This window comes from Scyliorhinus canicula, chromosome 9, assembly GCF_902713615.1.
Source record: "Scyliorhinus canicula chromosome 9, sScyCan1.1, whole genome shotgun sequence".
In the NCBI taxonomy this organism is placed as follows: Eukaryota; Metazoa; Chordata; class Chondrichthyes; order Carcharhiniformes; family Scyliorhinidae; genus Scyliorhinus; species Scyliorhinus canicula.
In genome coordinates this window covers 76,622,686-76,647,347 of record NC_052154.1, presented here as the reverse complement: position 1 = coordinate 76,647,347, position 24,662 = coordinate 76,622,686, and the positions used below count along the sequence as shown (strand labels likewise).

The following is a 24,662-nucleotide window of genomic DNA, read 5'->3' as shown; positions in this document are numbered from 1 at the left end:
ACCTTCTGTCCATCAAAAGGTCAGAAGTGGATATTTGCTAATAATTGCACCGTGTTCAGTGCCATTCATAACGACTCAGTTACTGAAGCAGTCCGCCCTTTGCAGCAAGACCGGACAACATTCACACTTGGGCTGAAGTGATTGGATTGGATTGGATATGTTTATTGTCACGTGTACTGAGGTACAATGAAAAGTATTTTTCTGTGAGCAGCTCAACAGATCATTACATGAAAAGAAAAGGGAATAAAAGAAAATATATAATAGGGCAACACAAGGTATATAATGTAACTACATAAGCACCGGCATAGGATGAAGCATACAGGGATGTAGTATTAATGAGATCAGTCCATAAGAGAGTCTGACAAGTAACATTAGTGCTACACAAGTGCCTAGCAATAACCATCTCTGACAATCTAACCATCTCTCCATAACATTCAACAGCATTACCATTGTTGAATCCTCCACTATCTTAAACTTCCTGGGAGTTACCATTGACCAGAAACTTAATTGGACGAGCCATATAAATATTGTGGCTACAGTAGCAGGTAAGAGGCTGGTAATTTTGCATTAACTCACCTTCTGACTCTTCATGATGATGGAGAAAACCCCCCAAATTATGTACAGACATACTGAACTTTAAAAACGGACATACAGTTACATCCTCAGCCAACGACAGCTGAAGATTTAAATTCTGGGAATGTAAATTCAGTCACTGCATGAATTGCTCTGGTGTGGGTGATACTAAGAGAGACAATAAAATATCACCACTTGTTTCCAGACAGGGACATATCAAAGTCATGAAAGCCATACAGAAACTAACTGCCATCAACTGATTATCATCACAGCAGGAATTATATTCTTATAAATTATGTCCTAGACTGGTTTGTCGATTTTCATCTTCCAGGAATATACAAGAGACTGGGATAAAAAGCCAGCTGAAAAACTTGGTCAGTGTGGCCTAATGCAGGGTGTGTCAAAGTGTGGGGTACAAAAACACAAAGACAGCAGAGTCCCCACTCCCCTAACCCCCCTCTCCAGGTCCAAGGCAGGTAATAATAATAATCTTTATTAGTTTCATAAATAGGCTTACATTAACACTGCAATGAAGCCACTGTGAAAATCCCATAGTCTTCACAATAAGGCGCCTATTTGGGCATACTGAGGGAAAATTCAGAATGTCCAATTCACTGAACCAGCACATCTTTCGGGACTTGTGGGAGTAAATCGGAGCACCCGGAGGAAACCCATGCAGACAAGGGGAGAATGTGCAGACTCTGCACAGACAATGACCCAAGCAGGAATTGAACCCAGGTCCCTGCCGCTGTGAAGCAACAATGCTAACCACTGTACTACCGTGCCGCTGAATACAAGCCTGGCTCTCTCTCTGATACCTGAATCAAGCCAAGTCAGCAAAGGCACAGCTGAAAAGGAAACAGGGCAATTTCTCAGCTAAACCACAGGTCCCTTGAGTCTTGAAACCAACCAGTCAACTGCTGAAGTGAGCACTTCTGGACTCCCGACTCTCAAACGCCCATAGCGTTTCACCTACTCCTCACGGACAAATAGTTAAAGACTGACTTGTATATCTTTTTTGAGACTTATTTTTGGACTCAATTATCATTTCTTAGCTGCGTGAATGCATATGCATGCATTTTATTATATTCCTCACATTTAGTATCTAATAAGCACACTTGTTCTTTAACTGAAGAAAGCTTGGTTAAATTGGCTCTTTGTTCATCCCTCCTCACCTGAGGCATAACAATGTCTGTTGGGGAGGGTGGATGAAGTGTTCTCCCCTCTGGAATTGAACAGGGCTCATCGGGCACTGCAGCAGAAACCACAGCTGAATGAACCAGCACGGGCGGTGATCGTCCACTTTCACAGTTTTCAGAGGAAGGAGCAGGTCCTGGAGTGGGTCACCAGCTGCGCATTACTGGGATGAGTCACACGATGCACATTTATCAGGACATTGGTACCGAGTTGGCAAAGCGGCAGGCGGACTTAAATAAGGTGAAGGCTGCACTGTACAACAAGGGTGTGTGGTTCGGGGTGGTGTATCCAGCGAGACTGAAAGTCACGGTGGACTCAAAGGATCATTACTTTGACATGCTGGAGCAGACAGAGTCCTTGATCAAGGATTAAAGCACTGGGACTGGATTGAGGAGGGTTAGTGGGATCATGTGTGTGAAAGTCGGGTTGGGTGGGTTGCAATAACGTTTTCGTTCTTCTTTTTCTTGGAGGTTGGCGGGGCGAGGGGGGGATTTGCTTTTTTTTTTTTGCTTTCTTCTCTTGGGGCCAGGGTCATGGGGGACGGTAAAGCGGGCGGATTGACATGGTTATTGAAGGGAAAGACAAATGTGGTAAGGATGCTGGGATTTGGCCAAGGGAGTAGGGGGCTGGTGTTGTTGCCCTTTGTGGTCATTTGTGAGCAGGGCCTTGGGATTCACCTTGCTAGCACTAAGGGGTATGCTAGTGAATGGGAGTGGTGTGGGGGGAGGGGCTGTGACTTGTTGGGCCAGTTTGGTGGGGCTCAATACTGATGTGTTAGGCAGGTTGGTTCGATGTGGACTGCACTCGATGCAGAGAAGTTAGAAACAGACATCTAACACTGGAGAATGTCCAACACTGTTTGATTCAACTATAGAACTTCTATACATATTCAGCTGCGGGTCGACACTATACTGATCTGACTGGTGACCTTGTAGTAGCCTGACCAGACTTACTAGCTACCGCATGGTGTTTGCACTTGCTAGCTCGTGGACTCTGACTGTCTCAGTAGCTGGATCCCGAGAGAGCGGGAAACCTAGTGCCCTCTGGCTTTATAGTGGTAGTGTCCTGTCTGGTAATTGGTTGTACTGTGTTGTATGCTTACTGGTCATCCTATGTGTCAATCACTGCGTGTCTGCATCTCATTATATACATGAGTGGATATTATGACAAATACTTCTGGAAAGAGAGGGTTAGTGAGGCAGCAGGCAGTCTGCCAGCTTTGTGTGCGCGTGTGGGGGGGGGGGGGGGGGGGGGGGGGGGGGGTGGAGCTATCAGTGACCAGGGAATTTTCTTTGTCTCACCCGCTGGGTGAGGCAAGTGACCACCTTAGGTGCGTCTGGGGTCTAGATCCTCGTGATAAAGGTATGATGCATCACAGTGGTAATGACTGACTCAAGGGTAAGGGGAGGGGGATGAGAGGCCCCCAACAAGGTTAGTCACCTGGAGCCTGCAAGGCCTGGGGAGACTTGAAAAGAGGGTGAGGATTCTTTCACACTTAGAGTTTGGGAGCCGGCATGGTGTTTTTACAAGGGATCCATTTGCCGGTACAGGACCAGATTAGACTCCGGAAAGGCTGGATGAGTCAGGTGTTTCACTCGGGCTTTGATAGGAGGGCCTGGGGGATAGCGATCTTAAGAGGGTCCGGTTCCAGGCAGAGAGGGTCATAGCTGATTAGTGGGAATTGTATGGGATGGCTGCAGGTACATTAGCGGGGAAGTCAGTGGTTCTAGTGAACGTGTACGCCTTGAATTGGAACAATGTATCATTTATGAGGGGGTTGCTGGCTACAGGACCGGATCTGGACACCCACCAATTGATTTTGGAGGTGATATGAACAGTGTATTGGACCCGAAAGTGGATCACACTAAGCTAAAGTTGTTGGTCCAGGTTGGGATGGCAAAGGTACTGTCTGGGTTTATGGAGGAAACGGGGTGGGGGAAGGCAGATGCATGGCAATTTACGCATCCTGGAAAGTAATTCTAGTTTTTTCCTTGGAATGCAAGTTGTATTTGAGGATTGATTATTGTATTATGAGTCAGACTCATCTCACTGGGGTGAAGAAGACTGAGTACTCGGAGCTGGATATTTCAGACCATGACTCCCATTGGATGGACCTGGTGTCGGAGGTCAGTTGGGAGCATCACAGAAGGTGACAGTTGGATGTAGGGTTGCTGTCGGACTTGGGGTTCTGTGCGAGGATTTAAAGTGCCATTTGGCAGTTTGTGGAACATAATAATAATGGGATGGTCTCGTCCTCGTCTTTGTGGGAGGCGTTGAAGGCGGTGATCAGAGAGGAGAGATCATAGCATATAAGGCACATGTGGATGGTGAGGTGACGGTGGAGTGACAGAAACTGGTGGTGGATCGTAGATATATGCAAGGGACCCGACCCTGAAGCTCTTGGCATGCAGGAAAAAACTGCAAATGCAGTTTGACGTGCTGTCCACGGATAGGGCCGCCAATTGAGGAGTGCAGGAGAGTTGATGTACGAGTATGGAGAGAAGGCCAGTTATCTCTTGGTTCACCAGCTAAGGCGGCCAGGGAGATTGTTCAGGTTAGCGATTTGGAGGGTAGGCTGGTCTCCGCCCTGGAGAAGGTGAATAGAGTTTTTAGGGCCTTTTATGAGAGGTTGTATAGGTCTGAGCAGCGGGAGGACAAATAGAGAAAGGCAGAGTTCTTGGAGGGGGTTTGGAGTTTCCCAAAGTGGGGGAGGAATTTGGGAGGATCTGGAGCCACCATTGGGCCTGAAGGGGTTCAGATAGCGTTGAGGTACATGCAGGCTGGGAAGACACCGGGGTTGGAAGGGTTCCTGGTGGAATTTTATAAGATGTTTTCAGATCATTTGGGCCCGTGGTTGCTGGGCATGTTTCAGGACTCCTTGGTGCAGGGGACGCTGGGGTAGGCATCTGTCTCTTTGGTCCTGAAAAAGGATTAGGACCCACAGAGAGTCTTTTTCTGAAAGATCGAGTGGCTTGTCTCCAGCTTTATTTGGGAGGGGAAGGCCCGAGGATTTGGAGGAGGTCCTTCAGCGGGACAGACAGGCAGGGGTTCTTGCGCTGCCAAACTTGCTGTTCTATGTGGAGAAGGTGTTGGGGTGATGCAGGGATCCGTGGGCTCTTTGGGTTCAGATGGAGTCTGAGTCATGTAGAGGGACAAGCTTGGGGGCACTGGTAACAGCGCAAGGTACTCAGCGAACCCAGTGGTGGTGTCCACATTAAAAATACGGAGGGAACTCCGCTAGCATTTTAAGTTGGGGCAGGCTCAAGCCTGACTCCCATTTGTGTGAACCACCTGTTTGTGCCGGCAAGGCTGGATGCCACATTTGGTGCATGTAAAGAGAAAGGGCTTGAGAGAGTGAGTGATTTTTTTGTTTGGAAGGGCAGTTTGCCAGCTTGGAGAGATTGAGGGAGAAATTTGGGCCGTCCGGTTTGAACATGTTTAGGTACCTCCAGGTATGGAGGTCTGTTAGGAGGAGTTTCCTGAGTTCTCGGTAGTGCCACTAACATGCTTAGTGGAGAGGATTCTCTCTTGCCAACATCTTCATGCACAAGTTTGAACAAGACCTCCTCACCGCACAGGACCTTCAACCAACGTTATACACCAGATACATCGATTTCCTTTGGACCCACGGCGAAGAATCATTGAAACGACTACACAATGACATCAATAAGTTCCATCCCACCATCGGACTCACCATGGACTACTCTACAAAGTCAGTTGCATTCTTGGACACACTCATCTCCATCAAGGACGGTCACCTCAGCACTTCGCTTTACCGCAAGCCCACGGATAATCACATGATGCTCCACTTCTCCAGCTTCCAACCTAAACACATTAAAGAAGCCAGCCCCGATGGACAAGCCCTCCATATACACAGGATCCGCTCAGACGAGGAGGAGCGTAACAGACATCTACAGACGCTGAAAGATGTCCTCGTACGAACGGGATATGGCGCTCGATTCGTTGTCCAGTACTTTCCCGGAGTGGAGAAACTACGACATCTTCTGCACAGCCTTCAACACATCATCGATGAAGATGAACATCTTGCCAAGGTCATCCCCTCACCCCCACTATTTTCCTTCAAACAACCATGCAACCTCAAACAAACCATTATTTGCTGCAAAGTACCCGGCCTTCAGAACAGCGACCACGACACCACACAACCCTGCCATGGCAATCTCTGCAAGACGAGCCAGATCATCGACATGGATACCACCATTACACGTGAGAACACCACCCACCAGGTACATGGTAAATACTCGTGCGACTCGGCCAACGTTGTCTACCTCATACGCTGCGGAAAGGATGTCCCGAAGTGTGGTACATTGACGAGACCATGCAGACGCTGCGACAACAAATGAACGGGCATTGCGCGACAATCACCAGGCAGGAATGTTCCCTTCCAGTCGGGGAACACTTCAGCAGTCAAGGGCATTCAGCCTCTGATCTCCGGGTAAGCGATCTCCAAGGACATGCAACAACGCAGAATCGCCGAGCAGAAACTTATAGCCAAGTTCCGCACACATGAATGCGGCCTCAACCGGGACCTGTGATTCAAGTCGCATTACATTAATTCCCCACCATCTGGCCTGGGTTTGCGAAATCCTACCAACTGTCCTGGCTTGAGACAATTCACACCTCTTTAACCTGGGGTTACCCCTATCTCTGGATCTATAAAGACTTAATTACCTGCAAATGCTCGCATTCAAAGCATTGTCTGCCATCTTTGAATTTGTCTATATATATGTTTCTGGAACATACCTTTTCATTCACCTGAGGAAGGAGCAGTGCTCTGAAAGCTAGTGTTTGAAACAAACCTGTTGGACTTTAACCTAGTGTTGTAAGACTTCTTACTGTGCTCTTGTTCTGGGTCAGAGGAGGGCAGTACGGTATGTATAAACGGATTGTAGCTCAGGTATTTCAACCCCACAACCTCAGGTAGTTCAAACCATCCAGAAATTCCTGCATCCCCCGATACTCCCCCAGTGGCCCCAACCTATACAACCTCTCATAAAACTCCTCAAACACCCTATTAACCTGGTTCGGAGCCACCATCAACTTCCCTGCCCTATCCCGCACCTGAACAATTTCCCTCGCCGCTGCCTCCCTCCGAAGTTGGCCTGCCAACATCTGCCCTGCCTTCTCTCCATACTCATAAACCACTCTCCTCGCCCGACTCAGTTGGCGCACTGCCTTCCTTGTGGACAGCCGATCAAAGCTCGCCTGCAACTCCTTCCTCTTTTCCAACAGTTCTGGATCCCCATATTCTGCATACCTCCTGTCTGCCTCCAACATCTCATCTATTACCCTTTGTCGCGCCACCCTCTCCTCCTTATTCACCTCTGCCTTAAACAAAATTACCTCCCCCCTCACCACCTCCTCAGAGCTTCCCATACCACTGCCTGCGAAACCTCCCCCGTACAATTAAACCTCACGTACTCCTCAATTACTTTCCCAATCTTATCACAAAACCCTCGGTCCCCCAACAGCCCACATCTAATCTCCAACTCTGCCTCTGCACTGCCCCCTTCTCCAACACCATATCCACCCAATGCAGCGCATGATCCGATTTCGCAATTGCCAAATATTCCGACCCCTTGACCCCGGACAACAGCACCTTCTCCACCACAAAAAAAATCTATCCGCGAATAGACCTCATGAACCAAAGAGAAAAATGAATACTTCCACTCCCTCGGGTGCAAAAACCTCCAAGGGTCCACTGCTCCCATTTCCACAATTAGTCCAGCCAACGCCTTTGCCCCCTCCCTGACAGGATAAATGAGCGCGGCCGTGACTTGCCAATCTTGGCTCCTGCACCAAGTTCCAGTCTCCACCCACTATCAATTCATGTGAATCCATGTCAGAGATGGCCCCACACACCTTCTTTACAAACCCTACATCATCCCAGTTGGGACCATACACGCTTACCAGCACCACCAACCTCCCCTCCAATGCCCAGTCACTATCACATACCTACCTTCTTACCCGCCACCATTTTCTCCATCTGGAACCGTACTCTTTTATGAACTAGAACCGCTACTTCCTGTCTCTGCCATAAAAACCCGAGTGAAACACCTGACTAACCCAGCCCTTCTAAGCTTCACCCTCAAGTGAGTCTCCTGCAGCATCGCCACATCAGCCGTCAAATTTTTCAGGTTCCGTAAGCACCCTCGATCTCTTGACTGGGCCTCCCAACCCCATCACGTTCCACGTAACTATCCTAAACTGGGGTCTCACACGCCCCCCCCCCCCCCTTCTTATCCGCCATCATCATATCTCCGGCCCTGCCCCATGAGCCTGACCCTCCCCTATCCACTGTTAACATCGACCCCCCCTCCCCAGTCCCAGAATCCCCCCTACATTTCCTCTCGCAAAAGCCTCCCCCAGTATTGATCCCACCTCTCCCATTTCACACCTCCTAGGCCCATTGAAACATGCTCGCCAGGCTACAATGTCCGTAGACCCCCCCCCCCCCCCCCCCCCCCCCCCCCGCCCCCTCTGTTCACTAGCTGATTTAGGTTTCCTAGTGCGGGGGCCCCTGCCCAGGCTTTCCTCCCCTCCCTTCTCCCAGTCCCAAGAAAAACAATCAAACACATACATCTCAGAAAGAAACATCGCTACAAAGCATAACAATAAAAAACTTAACCTCTATAACAGCATGAAGTAAAAATATAAGACAAAACTACATATATACACTCTCCCAAACCCCCTTCCACAGTCCACCACACCGCTTCAGTCCCATTCTTCACTTCTGTCCCAAGCCTTCCTACTTCACAAACACCTCTGCTGCCTCCACCCTCTCAATATGGAAGTCTCTGAAGTTGTAGGTTACCCTCAGTTTCGCTGGATACACCACTCCAAACCGCACCCCACTGTTGTACAATGCCGTCTTCAGTCGGCCGAAAGCCGCTTGCCTCTTTGCCAGTTCCACCATCAAGTCCTGGTAAATGCGAACACCAGTACCTGCCCACTGCACCTCCCACTCCTGCTTTGCCCAGTTCAAGATCTTCGCCTTCGTGTGGTACCTGTGAAAACAGATGATCGCTGCCCCTGGCGGTTCGCTCAACCTTGGCTTCGGCCTCAGCGACTGATGAGCTTGGTCCAGTTCATACTGAAAGGGTTCCACTCCCTCCCCCATCATTTCCATCAACATCTTGGCTAAGTACTCTGTCGGCTGCGGGCACTCCACCCCCTCGGGTAGGCCCACAATCCTCAGATTTTGCTGCCTTGAACGGTTCTCCAAGTCCTCCAGCTTTGCTCGCAGCCCCTTATTGGCCTTGACCACCCTCCACAGTTCATCCCCCATCGAGGTGAGCTGGTCACCGTGCTGCGACATTGCCTCCTCCACTCCCTTCATCTTCTCGCCCTGCTCCCTTACCTCGGCTGATATCATCGCCACGGACATCCTCACCGGGCCAATTGCCTCCTCCACCAACGCCTTCAATGCCACCGCCATCTCCTTTCTCAGCACCTCCATATATTTTGCAAACTGCTTCTCCAACTCTAAATACATCACCTCAGTCATCTTCTCTGCCATAAGCAGTGTGGTCCCACCCAGCAAGCAGCTTCCGCCATCTTGCCAGCTCCCGGGCTGGCCCTCTCACTCAACGGTGAACCCTCACTCCCTCCCTTCTTCACGACTGTTTTCCTTTGACTTTTTGACATTCTTTGCCTTCTTTATACCTTCCCACACCCAATCATTCACAAATTGCCCCCCGAACTGGACATTATAACTCCTAAAAACACACCTCGAGCAGGATCCACCCAACATGCCACTTCCCCTCTACATGCCGCCACTGGAAGTCCATGTTAAAATATTAATAAATAAGCATTTTGAAAAAAAGTTCCCCATCAACCATACATCATCTTGATTTGGAATTATATTGTCATTCCTTCACTGTCACTGGGTCAAAATCCTGGTTCTCCCTTCCTATCAGCACTGTAGGTGTACCTACACCATCTGAACTGCAAGAGTTGAAAAAGGCTGCTCACTAACACTATCTCAAGGCCAATTAAGAATGAGCAGCAAATGCTGGCTTTGGAAGAAATACTCAAATCCCATGAAAGAATAAAAAGATCTTTAAACTCTGATCTCTAAGGCCTTGGCAACTTTAAATTTAGAGTACCCAATTATTTTTTTCCAATTAAGGGCAATTTAACGTGGCCAATCCACCTCCCTGCATATTTTTTGGGGTTATGAGGGTGAGACCTATGCAGACACGGGGAGAATGAGCAGACTCCACACAGACAGTGGCCCAGGGGCCGGGATCAAACCCGGGTCTTCAACGCCGTGAGGCAACAGTGTTAACCACTGCGCCACCCTGCCACTCTAGGCCTTGGCAACTTAATCCCTCAGGATTCTAAGCTTTAGCGTGCTGGGCCCTGGTGCTTTGTCTTCTTTTAGCCTAATTAACTGAACTAAAATTTTGCTTTGATCCATAGTAATTGTTAATTGCATAAATACATGGTGTAGGGCATTGATTGGATAATTGCTTGATCACAATTCAAGAGACACTTATTTACACTGGAGTAGGAATAGACTTGGAGCTATTCACTTACAGCGCGGGATCCTCTCGTCTCCCCATGGCGCGTTTCTCAGTGGTGAGAGGTGGCCCTGCCACTGTCAATGGGATTCCCCATTTAATTCACCCCACGCCGCTGGGAATCCCACAGCGGGAGTGTGCTGCCAGCGAGACCGGGTGATCTGCAGCGCGGTAGCATAGTGGTTAGCACAATTGCTTCACAGCTCCAGGATCCCAGGTTTGATTCCCGGCTTGGGTCACTGTCTGTGCGGAGTCTGCACATGCTCCTCGTGTGTGCGTGGGTTTCCTCCGGGTGCTCTGGTTTCCTCCCACAGTCCAAAGATGTGCAGGTTAGGTGCATTGGCCATGCTAAATTGCCCTTAGTGTACAAAATTTCATTTAGTGTTGGGTAGGGTTATTGGGTTATGGGGATAGGGTGGAGGTGTGGGCTTGGTTAGAGTGCTCTTTCCAAAAGCCGGTGTAGACTCGATGGGCCGAATTACCTCCTTCTGCACTGTAAAGTCTATGATCCCGCCAGCCAGAGGGATTTGCCCATAATGTTTCACTCTGTGAATAAATCTAAAAAAGTGAGAAAGATTGGCATTTGGTCTCCTACTACACCCTGACTGTCAGAAGTCTAACACCAATATTGCTCATCTCATTCTCAAACATTTCAGGACTCACCTCCTCTCCAATATGCTCTATTTAACCAAGCATGCAATGTACTATCGTCGCCACTTTTTTATCATCACCTACAGATTGACAATCCTTGCCACTCAGGGATCCAAACCCTGAGAATTTAACAATTCTCATTTTATTGATATACTGATGTACTTGTAAAATACTTTATGGTTCCATTTGATCATTTTTCCCCTCAGTCCCTCATATCCTTTGTTATTCCACACTAACCTTCCAAACACTTCCGCAAAGAGGCAACATTCTCCACCTCGTGGCACCGCAAACGCAAACCGCACTCGGGTGAAGAATCAGGAATCTGGCCAAAATCAAAGCCTCTAAACATGGATGCGGTTGGTGGCACACGGTGCTTCTCTCCACCGCACAACCAGGTGCCACCCTGCTGGAGGGATAACACACAGCCCACCCAGTGAGGAGACCTACAGTAAGTCCCACAGGGGAGACAGGGCAGGGACCACCGAGCCTATCGCTGACACGGATTGTGGCAGCCATGGATACCCCTGTTGACAGGGACGGGTGGTGGGGATAGAGGCTCCCAGGTGCCACACATTACCGGCGATAGGGGTGCAGTGTGGAAGACAACATATCGGGGGGAATTGCTGAGGGGTGAGGTGGGAGAGGGGACATGTAGAAGGTGGAGCTGAAGTGCAACTCAGGCCTCCAGCCAGTTGGATCTGGATGGTCAAGGAAACACTCACCTTGCTCACGTGTTCTCTTCCCCCCTCCCACCCTGGAGAGAATGAATTTCGGAGTACAGTGAGGAATGTGCATTATCTACCTGGCCACAGCTGCCGTCGCAAATGCAGAGGCTGGAGGCACAGGGCTTGCTCAGGAAGGACCCTGCGCACGAGGAGCCTGACCCAGAAGAGCAGGGGCCAGCCAGTGAAGCTGAAGAGCCAGACGTCCAACAGGCCAAGGAGGAGGTGCGTCGCATCAGGCCACATTTATACCGTTGATGCCAGTCCTAAGAGGACCTGCCAGACCGTGTGTGCCACCAGACTCCAGCTAATCAGGGAGACCATGCACATGTGCCAGGGGTTTGGGGGAGGATACCTGCTCCCGGTGGCTGTCAAGGTGACGATCGCCCTGAACTTTTATACTTATTTGTTTTTCAGGAGCTAAGCGGGGACCTGTCTGGAATATCTCAGACATCTGCACACAGGTGCATCCACGATGTGACGGATGCTGTATGCTCTTGGGCAGCGGACTATATAAACTTCAATCTGGACGACATCGCGCAGCAGAGGGGTGACATGCTGGAGGAGGCGGAAGAAGACCAGGCATCTTCTGATGAGGAGGATAAGGAGGACGGCCAGGAAGAACCAGAATTGGAGCCCGGGCTGACACGGCAGGCCACCCTATGTGTGCTCCAGGGCCTCTGCACATGGGACAACCTCATAACCTCCAGATTTGCCAACTAGGAGGTATGGCCACTGCCAGCTCCGCCACCCTGTCACACCTCTCCATACTCTCCCTCCCAGTGAGGGGGGCCGCTGCCAACGGCCCCCAACCAGCGTGGTGTGATCCCGCCTGAAAAAACCAGCAGCGGAGAATACGGCAGCCGGCGTCGGAGCAGGAATAGCGCCACCCCCAGGGATTCGCCGACCTAATCCCCCCACCAAAGTCTCTCAAATGTAGAATTTTGCCCAAGGTGTCAAACAAAAGATTAATAGGCACAGTGATTAGCACTACTGCTTTACAGCACCATAGACCAGGGTTCAATTCCAGCCTTGGATGACTGCCTGTGTGGAGTTTACACGTTCTCCCAGTGTCCGTTTGGATTTCCTCCGGGTGCTCCGGATTCCTCCCATAGTCCAAACATGTGCAGGTTGATTGGCTGAGCTAAGTTGCCCCTTAGTGTCCATGCTAAATTGGACCTCAGCATCCAAAGATGTGCAGGTTAGGTGGAGATACAGGGATAGGGCAGGGGAGTGGGCCTGGGTGGGGTGCTCCTTTGGAGGGTTGGTGCATATTTGATGGACCAAATAACCTCCTTCTGCACTGTAAGGATTCTATGATAAGTATGCATGGAGTTGGAGGTAAGATATTAGCATAGAAAGACGATTGGTTAACAGATAGTGGACATAATGGGACTTGTCAAGTTGGCAGGTAGTGAATGGTGCGATACCACAATACCACAATGTTCAGTGAATCACAGACTCACAGAGGTCATTTGGCCCATCAAGTCTGCACTGGCCCTTGGAAAGAGCATCCTACTTAAGCCCACACCTCCAACCTATCCCCATAACCCAGTAACCCTACCTAAACCTTTTGGACACCAAGGGCAATTTAACATGGCCAAACCTCCTAACCTGCACATCTTTGCACTATGGGAAGAAACCAGAGCACCCAGAGGAAATCCACACAGACATGGGGAGAAAGTGCAAACTCCACACAGATAGTCACCCGAGGCTGGAATTGAACCTGGGTGCCTGGAGCTGTGAGGCAGCAGTGCTAACCACTGTTCCACCCTTGCACCCGGCCCAAATGCGTGGGTTGGTGCGACACCCATTTGGCGCTGGGAAGGGAGGCTGGAGCACCATGCTGGCCCCCCATGGGGGTCAGAATCGTTACTGCCCGCAGCCGTATCGCACCGTCGTGAAACGCGACAGCGTTCACAACGGCACAAACATTTAGTCTCCATTTTGGAGAATCGCGGTTGGGAGGACACAGCGATGCTGCAAAGTGATACAGACAGGTTACCTGAGTGGTCAACAAAATGGCAGATGGATTATAATGTAGAGAAGTGTGAAGTTATTCACTTTGCTCAAAAGAATAGAAAAGCTGAATATCTTTTTAAAAGGTGAGATACGTTAAATATTGACGTTCAAAGAAACTTGGGTGTGCTGTTACAAGGAATGCAAAAAGTTAACATATGGGTACACCAAGCAACTAGAAAGGCAAATGGAAGATTGACCTTTATTGCAAGGGAATTGAAGAATAGAAATACAGAATTTTGGTCTTTCAAGAATCAAGGGATATGAGGAACGGGCAGGGAAGTGGAATTGAAGCCCAAGATCAACAATGATCATATTCATTGGCAGAGAAGGCTCAACAGGTCTACTCTTGCTCCTATTTCTTGTGTTAATCTTCTCTTAATTTCCTGCAGATGTTTTCAATATTATATATGTTTTAAGTCCTCTTCAATTTTAAATGTTTTCCAATCTCTTTATTTATGCTCAGCATATTAAATCAAAAGTCTTTTTTTAAAAATGGATTCTATTTTCATTTTATACTTTTTTAAAACCATCCCACTATTAATCTGTGTGCCAATATATCTCCTCCAACTTCATCTCAGATAGCTCACTACTCATCTTTCTTGAATCTCTCCGAACCCAATCTGATTTTCCAATTTTTGGATTGACCTTTTCTTTTTGCAATAGAATCATAAAACCTTTACCATATGGCAGTCAATAATTACCACAACTACAGTATTTTTAGATTAAAAGGTTTATATCCATCTATTCCTTCTCCTGAGTCTTTCATCATCACCACCAAAGAAAGGTTCTTCTGTTGCACCTCAGACAGCTAATAAAATCAAATATAACTTGCCAATCCAAACTGATGCATGCTTCTTGTAAAGTTTCTGAAATCATCTTACACGCACCATCATGTTCCATTCTGAACCTTGTCTTAACTGATAGATGCATCAGGTGGCTGAAACTGAATTGCTGCTCAAATATAACTAATTATGCCTATTACTAGCCATAATTTTTTTTCAAAGAGACGATTCATATATAGTGATATAACTATACTGTCATGATTTATGTTCTGAAAATGGATGTCATGTTACAGCCATATTTATAAAGGAAAAAGATTGTTAGATTAAGAAGTTATGTAACTTTTCATGAATAGTTGAATATTCAGAACTACACAGATTTTTTTTAAAGTATGTTTATTAAGGTTTTATATTTTTGCAAACAACCCAAAAAATAACAAACATTTTCAGCGAGCAAGGAAAAACGGTTAAACATACATGAATACAGAGGGGGACATGATAATGTAGTGATATGCCTATGGGCTATATCATAGTTGGAAGGTGTGTGACCTCCAACCAGCAGGTGGCGATACAGCCACACCATGCGGTCGTAAGACTAAGTCATGTGATCTGTGACTCCAATATAAAGGGAGACACATCTGGCCATCTTCAGAAGAAGATTGAGAGGGTAATAAGACATACATGTGTATCATCAATGCTAGGTGCAAGTTCCAGAGGAGTAGTTAGCAGACTCCATGATGACGTGCTCTGTATCAGATTGCTATCTTACCACATGAGACTCAATAAAAGATTCTGGTTTGGACAAGCCAAGTGTTTGGTGAGTTCCTTCGTAAAGTACAAAGGACCAAACACACCATGGCACCACGAGTGCTGACGATTTAAAAGATAGCGACGGCAGTGACAACGTTAAGCATTCGGCTTGCAGACCAGTCTGGTGAACTGCAACCTTTGGCGATCCAACATGCAAGAAAATGCTGAAGCTCAAGATGGATGGACTGAGGCACCGCACCAGCTTCAGATATCCGGTAACGTAGATGAGAACGGGCGGCTGTTCAAACAACATTTCAAACTTTATGTTGGGTCTGTGGGCCTGCAGGCCCAGCCTGATGAAAGGCGAATTGCGTCGCTCCTAACAGTGTCAGGTCCACAAGTGCTCGAACTGTAAAACTCGTTTGTGTTTGGTAATGAGGAGGATCACAAGAAATTTGATGAAATGATGAAGTGATGAAGCACTTCGATAAGCACCGTTTCCCTAAGACGAATGAAATGTTTGAGCGTTATATGTTCCGTATACTTACCCAGAGACCTGGCAAATCATTTGACAGTTCTGTCACAGACTTGAGGCTAAAGGCCCAGTCATGCAACTTCAGTGACCAGAAATCTTCGCTAATCTGTGACTAAATTGTCTTTGGTTTACTTGATGATAAGCTTTGGGGCGATATTATTGCCGGAGGAAGATTTGGTGCTAGAAAAGGCAGTGAAGATTTGCCAGGCGAGCGAGATTGCTGCACAAAGAATAGGCACATTCTGCTCAAAAAATGTTGGCGCCAACATGGAAGTAATAAGACATACATGTGTATGATGAGTGCTAGGTGCAAGTTCCAGAAGAGTAGTTAGCAGACTCCATGATAACGTGCTCTGTATCAGATTGCTATTCTACCACACAAGACTCAATTAAAGATTCTGGTTTGGACAAGTCAAAGTGTTTGGTGAATTCCTTCATGAGGTACAGAGGACCAAACATAACAGAGAACAGCAGTGTAACTAGCTCGATACAATCATTAGGCATAGCTATGTACCTCTATAAGCTCTACCTGAGGTCAAGAGGAATACAGGATGAAGCCATGAAAACATGGTAAAATGGTACATTCCCTCCTACACAACTTTTGCTTGCAATTATCACACGAGTTCAGGATAAATTTACCGCACCATGTTTAGGTGCGCACCAATAATATATCTCCCTCAACTCTAGTAGCACCAAGGGCACCAATGACACACCACAGCCTCCTCACCTCGGATACCACACCTGTCTGCACCCATTCAGGAACCAATCACAGATTCTTTACACCAACCCTTACAAAGAAAAGAAAATACAAACAAAATACGTGAAAACACTAGTTCGAAAAGGGAGTTACATATAGATCACACCACATAACTTAAGTTCAGCCCAAGTTCAGGATTCAGCTCAACCCAGGCCCCTGTGCATTGAAGAAGCAAAAGCAAGCCTCTCTGGATATCCCTAATAACTGCCTTCGAGAAGGGGCAGCCCAAGCTCCAGGAGGCAACATGATACCAGCCACAGCACCAGACCTGACCTAGCCTAGCACACTGTGACACACAGGAATCAGTACCCCCAGGACTTCAAATACACCCTGAAACCTACATCCCAGCCATACCTACATCTCACCATCTACACCTAGAGCAGAGCATTACCCCCATTTACACTAACAAAAAAAGGATAATTACGCCAGCTCCAGCCGGGGAGACCCCATCACCAGAGAAGAAGAATCGTCCAGCACCTCCCTATATAGATTTTAAACCTAGTTTCTATTCCAATGAAATGCATACAAAATATCTGAGTTCCATGTTCATATCATACTCACATGGCAGAGCGCACATAGCTTAGGGCAGCGACAATCCTGGCCTCTATTCCTATTGCTGTACAAGAGAGGTCACCATTTTCCTGTCCACTTTTTCTCTGTTGACGACGCTCCTGCACACTGCTCAAAAATTGTTTCAACCCTGTCTTAAGCTGTTCCTCATTTTCATTTTCTTCCCTGGAAGAAGAATGTACAATTAACAAAGTACATACCTAAAATGCACTGTTTCCATTCAGAATGCCCATAAGAGAACTTTAAAGGAGATTTATTGTGTCATATCAGAACAATGGCACCAAAAACCTTTATCTCCCAGTCAAATTACAATTAAAAATTACTTGATGGAATGCAAAATCTTCCAATAGGCAGTTTATCTTGTTTTTCTTTTTCTGTACAGAGGACAATTTTGCAAGTTAGTTAGTTTGCAAGTTCCAGAATTAGTGTAAATCCAATTTGACTATTGAAATTGTTAAACATGTCATTATAATTGCAAGAGTAAGATGCTGGAATCTAAAGTGCCATTGTGGAGATACCACCCATCATAGACGCTGCCCAACTTATATATCCATTGAAATCAACAGCAGTTGGAATTGGACAGTTATTATAACTGGCAGCCAATTTGTAATGACAGTCTTACATGGGCAATAAGTCGTACACTTACTCCAGTACACCTACATATTTCCATCAGGAGAACGGGTAGGAACAAGGACCCTAGCTAATACTTCCCTCCTTTAAACCAAGGATGCTGAGGGTGACTATTACCCTTACTGTCACTCTGGCTGAGATCGGCTTACTCACCACACACTGGAGATCAAACTTAGAATGTTTCTGGTCTGTTTGGCTCAGCTTTTTAATGAAATTTGATAGATCATTGAGAAAATTGAATAGTAGAAGTCCAGTGTTTATACAATATTATTCTATAATTCACAGCTATACGAGTGATAATAAATGCTCAGTCCTCATCATATTTAAAATTATTCAACTCAGGTTAATGACAAACTCAAAAAAAATTCATAGTTACCTGAAACATAAAACAGTGTCTATTTTTACTTCAACATGATAGCACTTTACAGGGATTACTGGTTATTTGTATCTTGTGGTTTATGGTATATTAGAATCTCAAACTACAGTAACGGTCACGTGAGAGTACCTTTAAGAAATGGGCGTTTAAGAAATGTACCTTTAAGAAATAGAGCTGCTCATGTTACTGGAGTGATGTTAGAGTGTGGGTGGAGCTAAGCTTTACTGCTTTTTAGTCTCAGTTTGAGAAAAAGCTGGGTGTGTCTGTGTTTTTCAGTAAGCTGCATCTGGAGTCAAAACAAATGCTGTACTGTTGATCTCTGCCATCCAAAGACTATCTCTGGATCATTTGGAGAATTCAGAAGAATTATAAATGTTTTCAACAGTGACTGTAAACTCTGATGTGCTTATGTTTAAAGGTTTGTTAAGTCTTTTGGGTGAAAAGGGACAGCATACAGGTTACCTAGTGTTGTATTCTTTGGGGGGTGTATTTGATTTACTGGTTGCTAAGATATTCACTGTTTGTTTTGAAAAGGTTAACTTGAGTTCATAGAATAAACATTGTTTTGCTTTAAAAAAGAACTTGTCCATTGTCTGCTGTGCCACACCTGTAGAGTGGGCCATAACATAATTTAACACAAATAACATCAGAGTAAAAAATTAATTACCAATTTTGACAAAACTAGCTCAGAAAGGATAAACTAATGCTAGTAAATAGTGAGTCTTGCGTGGCACTACTGAAAGTAGACCCACTGGACAATATGCGTCATCGGTTTCCTAATGAGATTCAGCAGGCTTGGATTTTGATGGAATGCTTTCAATTTCAGTACAGTTACAAGAATACATACTATTGCTTTTCAATGTGTTGACTTTTTACTTCTGCTGATCTGTACAGCTATCAACTTGGAATGGAATAAAAGGGAGAAAAGGTAGGCACAGAGTCTGTTCTCCTGAAAGTCAGTGACAGAAATGGCATCGAAAATATATTAAAAGCAATCCAGAACATTCCTAGAAGGGGGACTCTCATAACTGGCTGACTTGCATGAATGACTTGACATCTCTCTATTGTTTCTCTGTGACTGATATGCTAAACAATGCTTTACATTTGCGAACAGATTTTTTTAAATGATTTGCTCAGAGACAAGAAGGCAACAAACTTCAGTTTCATTGCGCAAATAGCAGCTATTTAAAACCTACCTCGGTATACAATGTAGCTTAGCAAGGCATGTTGAAATGTTAATGTTACTCTTCCTACCTCATAACAATTGACATAATAATCTTTTTACAATGTACACAGTTGCCGGTCACATAATTAATCCTGAGTCAGCTCGTCAGCCCTAATAACACCATACAATGACAAGTCCTCATTAAAGATCACTTATATAATAAACCAAGGCAAAGCAATGATGACTCAGTTGATGGGCTTAGTTTCCTACAAAACTGACCCAGATTTTCAACAGATATGTTGACCAACTAATATGAATGAAGTGAATCTGTAAATTACTCACTGTAACAAATATGGAAACTTTGGACTCTGTTGCAGAACCTTCATAATTTTTGTTCTTATGTACTTTGCCCATTTATCTCATCAATAAATATACTTACTGATCTGAATTGGACTTGGAATCTTCTTCACTACTCTCAGTATCACTGAAGACAGCAGCAAAAACTCTCAATTTCTCTTCTTTTAAATTCTCTGTAATACAAGATGATTTGGTGCCAGTGATATTTACAATAGGCCTGATCACAGTCTTCTGGCTGTACTCCTCATACACCTCTGCAGCGGGACAGAAAGAGGCAGGGTTAAATCCTGGAAGGACTGGCTAGATTATCTGAGGATTACCACAGTTTGTTACCAGATTTAAGAGTCAAACACAACAGGTACAGCAGGTGGCAAAAGCTAAATCCCCCAGTAAATAATGAACAAACATGCCTTTATATATTGTTATGCATTGTTCAGGTCATTCAGTTATTTCAAAGTGCTTCTTTGCCAATAACTTATTTGAGGCTCAGTTACTTTCATAGTCAAATGTGGCAGGCAATTTTGCAGCTCTCAGAAAGAACAAAACAATGGAAGCTCCAATATTTTTATATTACTGGTATTGATCTAGTGAATGTTAACCAGGATGCTAGGAGAACTCATATGCTGGTTCAAATAGTGTAGTCGCATCTTCTACATCCACTCAGGGTTATTGAATTCCAAAATATTAATAGTATTAGTTCATGAGCTGAAGAGCTTGGCTCTCAAACAAGTTTTTTTGTTATCAGTTTCTGACATATCATGACAGTTAGCAGGTATTAGTGAGAGATAATTGTTATGGACGCCGGTCAACCTCAACAATGACTAAGATACTGAACCAGAAACAAAATGTTTTTAAATTTTCAGACTGCAGAAAAGATGGATTCATTCCGGGAGTGATGATATAAGAAATTTGGCTTTGTTATTTTATAAATAAAACCTTATTAAAAACAAAAGAAAAGAAAACAACATTTAAACTTTCAAACTTCACAGTTCTAACACTTAACAGATTATATGCAGTTTCTTAACACAAGGTCCCATTAAACAACACTTGGCATTAAAATACAGCTCTCGTTCCACTTGCACATCTAGGCAAAGGCAGCACTTTCATTTGAGAAGCAATCTTTCTTCTATTAAGACATCTCTTTCAGAATCCTTTTTTCACAGCTTTCTCTCTCTGTGGCAGTTTCCATGACCTATTCCATAGTTGCTTACACCTTTAAGCTACCAGGCTTCATGACCTGACTGGCTACTCTCCACAGGTTTCCTGACCTGTCTCTTTGGCTGCCCATCTGCTTTGTTCTTTGTTGCCAAAAGGATCTCTCTCTCTCTAAGCACCACCCAGCCCTTCGAACAAAGATTCTTCCCCTGAGGGGGTCAAACTTGAATCTATTCTCATTTTTTGGCTGATAGCCCATTCCCATTTATACAAAAGGCCAGAGCTATGCGAATCATATGAAACTATCTTCCATTGACCATTGGGGCATCAGACTCTGTTAATAGGATAATGGCTGGTCATGTAGGAATGTCCCTAAAGACAATGGGTCTTTGATGACTAACATTGTGCATCCCCTAATAAATTTTAAGTCTGAATGGGAGCTTGTGACTCAGCCAAGTAAGGGCATATCCCTTTGCATTCAGGCTAACAGCATTTTGCTTCAATCTGTTTAAATCTTTACATCGTCTGCTTCATTTTGGACTCAATTTCTGAACCCAAATGTCTAATATCTCTTTATCATGATATAGTACACTTGTGATTGGTTTTGCTTTATCGGTACCTTGCTCATTCCGCACCAGGATGATGGTTTTTGTTCCTATGGCACAGATAGTTGATCGAAGATCCTTTGGTCCAACATTGGGAAGGCAAATATCATAAAGTGCAGTAACTATATGTGCCAATTCTTGAGTGGAAACCTACAGAGGAAAAAGATCTACAGTTAAGTGAGTCATAAGATCATAAGAAATAGGAGCAAGAAAAGATCATTTGGCTCTGCAAATCTGTTCCGCCATTCAATAAGATGATTGTTGATCTGATTGTGGCCGTAACTCCATTTTCCTGCCTGTTCCCCACAATAACCCTTGACACCCTTATAGATCAAAAATCTAACTAAGCCTTGAATATATTCAATACCTCAGTCTGTTTTTCTATCTGGGAAAGAGAATTCCAAATTTTAATGACCATTTGAGAGAAGCAATTTCTCCTTACCTCAGTCATAAACATTTAAACTGTGCCACCAGGCACAGAATCCACCATGAGGTATGGCGGGACTGTCATATGAGGAAAGATTGACTAGGTTGGGATTGTTCTCGCTGGAGTTCAGAAGAATGAGGGGGAATCTCATAGAGACTTATAAAATTCTAACAGGACTAGACAGGGTAGAATGCAGGGAAGATGTTACCAATAATAGGTGTGTTCAGAACCGGGAGTCACAGTCTGAGGATTCAGGGTAAACCATTTCAGACAGAGATAAGGAGACACTTCTTCACACAAAGAGTGGTGAGCCTGTGGAATTCATTACCACAGGAAGTAGTTGATGCCAAAACTTTGAATGTATTCAAGAGGTGGCTGGATATAGCACTTGGGGAGAATGGGATCAATAGCTATGGTGAGAAAGCAGGATAAGGCTATGGAGTTGGATGATCAGCCATGATCGTGTTGAATGGCAGAGCAGGCTCGAAGGGCCAAAAGGCCTCCTCCTGCTCCTATCTTCTCTGTATCTGTGTATCTATGAAACATCCTTTCAGCATCTAACCTGTCAAGCCCCTTCAGAATTTTACATGTTGGAGAGTTTGCATGTTCTCCCCGTGTTTGCATGGGTTTCCTCCAGGTGCTCTGGTTTCCTCCACAGTCCAATGGTGCTAAATTGCCCATTCTCGGGTTACAAACTGAACCCAAGCAAAAGTGAAATCTTCGCGGTCAACCCCAAGGGAGAGAGGCAGAGCTGGAGAGACTGCCGTTTAAACAAGCCTGAAACAAATTCTGCTACCCGGGGATCCAAATTGCCCACGACTAGACACGGATCCACAAATGGAATCTGGAAAGTCTGATGGAGGAAGTAAAGGAGGACCTGCAGAGGTGGGACACACTCCCACTCTCCCTGGCGGGTGGATGCAGATGATCAATATGAACGTACTGTCCAGGTTCCTCTTCCTGTTCAGATCCATACTGACCTACATTAGAAGCTCTTCTTTAACACAGTAGACAAACTGATCATGACGTTTGTGTGTGAGGTGGGAGGAGAAGAATCCAAGGATCCCCAAAACAGTCTTGCAAAGAATGAGATCATGAGAGGCCAGGTCCTCCTAAACCTGCAATACTACCACTGGGGAGTAAGAGTGAGGGAATGGGGAAAGGAACCAGAGTGAGGGGATGGTTTAAGGAACTATAAGCAGATAGGGTAAGAATGGAGGAGAGCTCTGCACAGGGCGTCCCTCTGGGCCCCGGCCACAGCAGAGCTCCCATCCCCACCAGCCAAGCACTCAACAAGCCCAGTGGCAGTAGCCACACTCCGGACATGGAACCAACTCAGGCAACACTTCGATCTGAACGAAATGTCCACTGTGGCCCCCATCTGCAACAGTCACAGGTTCACGCCAGCCAAAATGTAGGCCATCTTCAACAGGTGGAGATAGGACAGTGGGTCACTAACAGTTAGTGACTTCTATACGGACAACAGACTGACAACGCTAGAAGAACTGTTGGAGAGGCTTCACTGACCAGTAGAAAGATTACAACATGTGTAAGTCAAAAACTTCCTCTGTAGAGAAACAACGTCCTTGCCGGGACACTCATTATTAGAAGAAGACCCAATCAGCGTCAACTAGTTACAAAACCGGACCGGCCTGAAGTGACCTCCTCAGGGCGGCCAGGGTGAGTAGGCAACACTGTGCCACTGACACGATCCATCATTCCACACACACGTGACTCTACCCCCGCCCACCTGGAGGGCAGCCAAACCCCCACCTTGCACCATATGCCGGCACCCATACCGGCCGCTATGGCTGGGTGTCCTGGCCACTGAGGCCACCAGCTTCCCACCCAATGGGCTGCATGTGTCGGACTGTCTAACACTGTCGTTTTCTGTTTCTCCCCCCACCCTACAACCCCCAGGAGAAGGCCGCCATAACCGCTGGGCGCGGGAGAAAATTGGAGGGGGACTGCCAGACCTACAGCCCTTTAACGTGGCAGAGCAGCATGCCCTGGCCATAGTTGGCGGCCCTGAGGAAAGGGAAGTCATCGGGGTGGAGGTTTGCCGCGGGCGAGGAAGTGACACCCTGCTTATGGTTCCCTCCCGACATTGATTTTTCATCACAGCTGTCTCCCAACACCCTCCACCATCCCAGACACTCACCTCGGTTAACCACTTTATAAAGAGGCTCCTGAGATACCCTTTCGTGCGCACCACACAACTGCTCCAGTACATCAGGTGGAGGTATGAACTCCCAAGGGGGCGGACGGTCAGAGGGCAGGCTGATCTCGGGGACTAGCTGCCATACAGATGAATTTGGGGCTTCTGGAACGGACAGTCCCATCTACAGTGGAGATGCAGTTGCAGAGCCAGGGACTACATGAGGGGTTGTCAGTGAACATTCATCACCTGCAGGTGCAGCTGGAGGAGTCCAACCACGTGCAGGAGTAGGAGATGGTGCCGAAAAAGCATGCCACCCAGACCAACACTGGGTGGTCTCTGTGGTATAGGCCTTGGGGACGAGTGTTTTGGCTATGGATCAGCATGTCCAAGGCCTGGGACATTCTGTGCAGGCGCTATATGCCAGAGCCACCTGGACATTGCAGCGGTGCTCCTGAGCATGGCCAAGTCACAGCAGGCCATGGCTGAGAACATCAGTGACATTGCCCAGCGCTGGCCGACGTGGCACAGACACAGAGGGAGGTGGCCCTTTCCCAGAGGGAGATGGCGCAGTCACTGGCTGTTGTGGCACAGACCCAGAAGGTGGTGGCACAGTCACAGCAAAATGTAGCGCAGGGTTATCCACTGTGTTTGTGGCTGATGATGCCAACAGACCAACTGTCATGGGAA

General features: G+C 46.3%; 1 protein-coding gene across 5 annotated transcripts in view; it reads right to left on the bottom strand.

Moving 5' to 3' along the window:
• LOC119971435 overlaps window positions 1-24,662 on the bottom strand; it is a 190,069-nt gene that overhangs the window by 74,915 nt on the left and 90,492 nt on the right. For all 5 annotated transcript variants that reach the window (XM_038806950.1, XM_038806952.1, XM_038806951.1 and 2 more), the window contains 3 exons: window positions 21,402-21,537; window positions 19,710-19,881; window positions 17,091-17,264 (listed from right to left, as the gene is read on the bottom strand). In XM_038806950.1, the coding sequence (XP_038662878.1) occupies window positions 17,091-17,264; window positions 19,710-19,881; window positions 21,402-21,537 (482 nt within the window). The remainder of the gene's footprint in view (window positions 1-17,090; window positions 17,265-19,709; window positions 19,882-21,401; window positions 21,538-24,662) is intronic.